Source organism: Cololabis saira, chromosome 6 (assembly GCF_033807715.1).
Source record: "Cololabis saira isolate AMF1-May2022 chromosome 6, fColSai1.1, whole genome shotgun sequence".
Taxonomy (NCBI): domain Eukaryota; kingdom Metazoa; phylum Chordata; class Actinopteri; order Beloniformes; family Belonidae; genus Cololabis; species Cololabis saira.
The window spans coordinates 6,774,756-6,781,020 of NC_084592.1; the positions used below are offsets into that span (position 1 = coordinate 6,774,756).

At 47.3% G+C, this 6,265-nt stretch overlaps 1 protein-coding gene across 2 annotated transcripts in view; it reads left to right on the plus strand.

Annotated features, from left to right (window-relative positions):
- Positions 1-5,966, plus strand: part of LOC133445734 (mucin-1-like) — a 53,049-nt gene extending 47,083 nt beyond the window's left edge. Inside the window, exons 4-6 of one of the 2 annotated variants that reach the window (XM_061723123.1) lie at positions 3,623-3,805; positions 4,045-4,356; positions 4,949-5,966. In XM_061723123.1, coding sequence (XP_061579107.1) covers positions 3,623-3,805; positions 4,045-4,356; positions 4,949-5,304 — 851 coding nt within the window. In that variant the 3' untranslated portion in view covers positions 5,305-5,966. The remainder of the gene's footprint in view (positions 1-3,622; positions 3,806-4,044; positions 4,357-4,948) is intronic. The other variant, XM_061723124.1, reaches the window with a different exon arrangement.
- The last annotated feature ends 299 nt before the right edge of the window (positions 5,967-6,265 follow it).

Below are 6,265 nucleotides of genomic sequence, written 5' to 3' on the forward strand. Positions count from 1 at the left end.
GGAGAACCATGGCCTCGGATTTGGAGGTGCTGATTCTCATCCCTGCCGCATCGCACTCGGCCTCAAACCACCCCAGCACATGCTGAAGGTCCCGGTCCGAGGAAGCCAACAGGACAACATCATGCGCAAAAAGCAGAGACGAAATCCTGAGGTCCCCTAACCGGATCCCCTCCGGCCCCTGGCTGCGCCTAGAAATCCTGTCCATAAAAATTATGAACAGGACCGGTGACAAAGGGCAGCCCTGCCGGAGTCCAACATGCACCGGGAACAAGTCTGATCTACTGCCGGCAATGCGAACCAGACTCCTTCTCCGATCATACAGAGACCGGACAGCCCTTAATAGAGGGCCCCGGACTCCATACTCACTGAGCATCCCCCACAGAATGGCACGAGGGACACGGTCAAATGCCTTCTCCAGATCCACAAAGCACATGTAGACTGGTTGGGCAAATTCCCATGAACCCAACAGCACCCTGCGGAGGGTGTAGAGCTGGTCCAGTGTTCCACGACCGGGACGAAAACCGCATTGTTCCTCCTGAATCCGAGGTTCAACTATCGGCCGTAATCTCCTCTCCAGTACCCTGGCGTAGACTTTCCCCGGGAGGCTGAGAAGTGTGATCCCCCTATAGTTGGAACACACTCTCCGGCCCCCCTTTTTAAACAGAGGGACCACCACCCCGGTTTGCCACTCCAGCGGTACTGTCCCCTTCCTCCATGCGATGTCGCAGAGGCGTGTCAACCAAGACAGCCCTACGACATCCAGAGACTTGAGGTACTCAGGGCGAATCACATCCACCCCCGGTGCCCTGCCACTGAGGAGCTTACAAACTACCTCAGTGACCTCGGCTTGGGTGATGGATGAGCACGCCTCCGAGCCCCAACCCTCTGCTTCCTCAGTGGAAGGCATGTCAGTCGGGTTGAGGAGATCCTCGAAGTATTCCTTCCACCGTCCGACAATGTCCCCAGTCGAGGTCAACAGCTCCCCACCCACACCGTAAACGGTGCCGGCAGAGTACTGCTTCCCCCTTCTGAGGCGCCGAACGGTCCTCCAGAATTTCCTTGAGGCCGACCGAAAGTCTCCCTCCATGGCCTCCCCGAACTCCTCCCAGACCCGAGTTTTTGCCTCCAGGACTGCCCGAGCCGCGGCTCGCTTGGCCTGCCGGTACCTATCTACTGTGTCAGGAGTCCCACCGGCCAACATAGCCCGGTAGGACTCCTTCTTCAGTCTGACGGCATCCTGTACTTCCGGTGTCCACCACCGGGTTCTAGGATTGCCGCCACGACAGGCACCGGAGACCTTGCGTCCACAACTTCGAACCGCCGCGTCGACAATGGAGGCAGAGAACATGGTCCACTCGGACTCAATGTCCCCCGCCTCCCCCGGGATCCAAGAGAAGCTCCCTCGGAGGTGGGAGTTAAAGATGTCCCTGACAGAGGGCTCAGCCAGACGTTCCCAACAGACCCTCACAATCCGTTTGGGTCTGCCCGGTCTGTCCAACCTCCTCCTCCGCCAGCGCATACAACTCACCACCAGGTGGTGATCAGTTGACAGCTCACCCCTCTCTTCACCCGAGTGTCCAAGACATGCGGCCGAAGGTCAGATGAGACGACAACAAAGTCGATCATTGACCTCCGGCCTAGGGTGTCCTGGTGCCACGTGCACTGATGGACACCCTTATGCTTGAACATGGTGTTCGTTATGGATAAACTGTGGCTAGCACAGAAGTCCAACAACAAAACACTGCTCGGGTTCAGATCGGGGAGGCCGTTCCTCCCAATCACGCCTCTCCAGGTATCACTGTCATCGCCCACGTGAGCGTTGAAGTCCCCCAGTAGAACAATGGAGTCCCCAGTTGCAGCACTATCAAGTACTCCTCCCAGGGACCCCAAGAAGGCCGGGTACTCCGCATTTTGTAACATTTATTTAAAAGTGTGTCACATCAGTGTTCTTTACAAACTGGCCCAAGAAACTCAGAAAAACCATGCAAACGTGTTATTCCATACATGAAACAAGAAGAGCTCCTAAAAAAAAAAGATCTCAAATGAAGGCCAACATTTCTTGATGTTAACATTCAACATTTTTGTGGACTTTGTGAAAGTAGCTGCTGTGAACACGACAGAATTTGATAGATTCTGCAGTTATTTGGGAGACTGAATTAAGTGTGAACATTAGATAAAATGCTCAAGTATTTCCTTTCATTTTCCTCAACCTTTTTATTCAGGAAATTCAAGTTGCACATCAGTTAATTTCATGCATCTAAATATGATCTAAAAGTGCTTTATTTCTTATTAGGGTGGCACAAGATAATATCCAGCGAGTGTCTTCGCTCAAACAAATATACAGTTTTCAATTATTATTTCTTTTTTTTAAAACTCTTTTTATTGGCTTTTTCTTTTAAACATATAAAACATAACAGACATTCAAAAATTTACAAGACACTTCAATTCAAAAGAAAGAAAGAAAAAAAATCTATACAGACTCAGACAGACAGGCAGTTCAGGGCTTTTCTCAACTTGATGGGCTAAAAGAGTTTAACTAGATATTGGGCCGTGGTCTCAAATTTCAGGCCTGATCTGGAGATGTATACCGGAAAGTGGGAGAGTTAAAGCTTGGTTTCAATGTAATCCATAAATGGTTTCCAGGTACTCTCAAAGTTATCTGGGGAGCCTTGCAACACAAATCTCAGTTTCTCCAGTACAAGGTGCTGCCTCACATCTCTCAGCCACTGAGTCCAGCTCGGTGGTTGAGGATTCTTCCAGTTCAGGAGGATCAGTCTCCGTGCCAACAGGGTGACAAATTTGGTTATTTTGAGTTTATTTCCAGAGAGATTATCGTTCTCCCCTCCCGCTATACCAAAGATAGCTATCAGAGCTGAATTACAGTTTTGAAGACCTCTGACAGCGTTGTAAAGATCTAACTCCAATAGGTGTGCAGGTTGGGACAGAGCCAGAATGTGTGTGCTAGGGAGGACGAAGAGGCCTTACACCTGTCACACGTGGGATCTACATTGGGAAACATTTTAGAAAGTCTTACTCTAGAATAATGAAGGCGATGCAACACCCTAAATTGAATGAGGCCATGGCGAGCACAGATTGAAGCTGTATGAACCCCCTCCAGGGCCTTCTCCCACTGCTCCGATGTCAAATCCACCCCCACATCCCCCTCCCAAGCAGACTTTATGAACTCCAGCGATGGGTTTTGCAGACTAGATAAGTGCGTGTATATAAAGGAAATAGCACCCCTTCTTGAGGGCTCGAAGGAGAACAGAGATTCCATGGTGGATTCATCAGGCAGATCGGGAAATGAAGGTGTATTAACTTAAATATAATTGCGTACCTGGAGAAATCGAAAAAAATGGGATTGGGGTAAATTAAATTTAATTCGTAATTGGGCCTTCATAGTCCTTATGCCATTCAATTTCCAAATGTCAAAAGCGCGGTCTGCAATGGATGGGGAGAAGAGGTGGCTGGGACAGACAGGGGCGAGCAGAGAGCCTTTCTGCCAACCAAAATACGTCCTAACACTGGACCATATTTTCAGAGAATGTGTAACAATGGAATGGAATTATTTCTGATATGTACATGTTTGTCCTGATTTATATTTTCTTACATGTACCACCAGTTAAGGTCTATAAAGTCACTACAGGAGAAACATTTGGAGCAGATGAAGGTCTACTGAGACAAATGACAGATGGGCTACATGTGAATTTCACAAGCCCAGAGGAGAGTGATGTCATCATTGTCTTCTGTCCAATCAGCTCTCGTGTTGGGTCAGATGTGGAAGCAGCCATGAGGGAGGTTTCAGGTACTGTGTTCCAGCTGTTTTATCTGTTGGTATGCAACAGATTACTTCATGTTGGACTTTTTTTTTCACATGAAACCATCATGTTAATGTACACATGGATGAATTTTATAAATACATATACACGTAGTAGTCTTGTAACGAAACTTTAAACAGCTACAATAAACATGAATAAATACTATTTTAATAAACAAGGTTGAAGCCTCAGTTTCATCTCTTGTTCTTTTTTCTGGTGTCAGCAGATGATAAAAAGATCATTCTGGTTGTGATGCATCACACCCGAGATGTCGACTACTCAACCGGTGGGAGAAGGTGGTCTGAGACTTTCAGGAATGTTGTCCTGGATGTTGATGTCCTCTTCCACGAGACTGTTCCAGGACTACTGATCTGTGATGAAAACAGGAAGGCCGTCCGCCAAATACAGGATGCTTTAGCTCAGTATAATAATAGTATTGGCATTTCTGATAACAATGGAAACTGGTTCCCACGACAATTATGGAAGAGACTCCTACCTGAGACTCAGACAGAATCAGTCTCTGACAGCAGCAGCAAAGGTAGGAATCCAGATTAATGCAAGTTCTAGTGTTAACTGTGTGTTTTATACTTATAAACCGTTCAAATGTTTTATCTTTTATACATTTTGGAACAATTTCATTGCTTGAATATTAAAATGAGATTTATTACAGAAATAAACAATCAAATGAGATCAAACTTTATTTGTATAGCGCTTTTCATTCAAATAAAAAATGCAACGCAAAGCGCTTTACATAAAACATAAAACTTACTAATAATCCCTGCCTCCACCCCCCCAAACACACACACACACACACAGACACACACACACACACACACACACACACACACACACACACACACACACACACACACACACACACACACACACACACACACACACACACACACACACACACACACACACACACACAAGCACACTACAATTCACACAAGTGTATGGCTGAGCACTGAGGATCCAGGTGAGGAAACTGTATCAGGGAGCTGTCCACGGCAGGAATCACGGCAGGAATCCAGATTAATGCAAGTTCTAGTGTTAACTGTGTGTTTTATACTTATAAACTGTTCAAATGTTTTATCTTTTATAAATTTGGAACAATTTAATTGCTGCAGCCCCTGCCCAAGACTCTGATGGCTCCGCGGCCCCTGCCCAGGACTCTGCCGGCTCCGCAGCCCCTGCCCAAGACTCTGCCGGCTCCGCGGCCCCTGTCCAGGACCCTGCCGGCTCCGCGGCCCCTTCCCAGGACTCTGCCGGCTCTGCGGCCCCTGCCCAGGACTCTGCCGGCTCCGCAGCCCCTGCCCAAGACTCTGCCGGCTCCGCGGCCCCTGCCCAGGACCCTGCAGGCTCCGCGGCCCCTTCCCAGGACTCTGCCGGCTCTGCGGCCCCTGCCCAGGACTCCCCCGGCTCTGCGGCCCCTCCCCTGGACTCCGCCGGCTCCGCGGCCCCTCCCCTGGACTCTGTGACATAGGGCGAAGTTCGTACATGTAAAAAAATAATTTGTACAACTATACAAATATTAAGTAGCCTATATAGTTAAGTATGTTCAACTTTAGCCGTAATCCCTGTAGGTAATGATGCCATATGGATCTAGTTTTTATTTGTGTTTTATGTACATGTATTAAAATAAATAAATTGGTATGGTCATATGGCATTTTTAATAGAAAAATTGTTTACAATAAGGCTATGATGGGTAGATACATTTAGTCAGACTATGATGGGAATCAAATTGGTTCAAGAATGAGTCCCAGCCTTGTGGCACACAGTCCACAGTAATTTCACACTAATCCACAGACCAGAGTGCTGTTTCATAGTCCAGAAAATGCTCAATGGCAGGGAATCAAGTATTCAGGGATGTAACCTAGTGTATAGTTGATGGACACTCCAGCCATAGATATAAAACACTGGATGTCACAGCCTTTTGGCATGGCAAGTCATCTTGATGCATGTTTCCTGTTTTTTCAGTCAGACAACACGTTTTACCGCCATCTGCTATAATGTGCTTATTGCATTGTTGCCAATTGATGTTCAGTCAAGCAGCGCTATTTCTGAGTGAAAATGGTGGTAATACTGTTGGCCCCTGAAGGTTACATTTGGCCCCATAATGGCCCTGGTTTCAGAAGAATCCTAGAACCGCCAGTGCCTATGTCACATCAAATTGAGGTTACATTAAAAATACAAGATTGCTATGTTTTATTTTGTGTAACAAAGTAAGTGTGTATTCAGTTTTTTCAGTTTCATCCAAATATAACAATGACATAAAACAATCATATTCATGTATGGCCAAGTATAAGCCCATGTCTGCTCCGTAAAAATAGATGTCTAAAGGTCTTGACACACCAACCCGACTTCCCCCGCTCTCTGCCGACTGCTGTGTCGGCTCGCGTCGGGCTGTGTGGGGCTGTGTCGGGCTGTGTCGGGCTCTGTCGGGC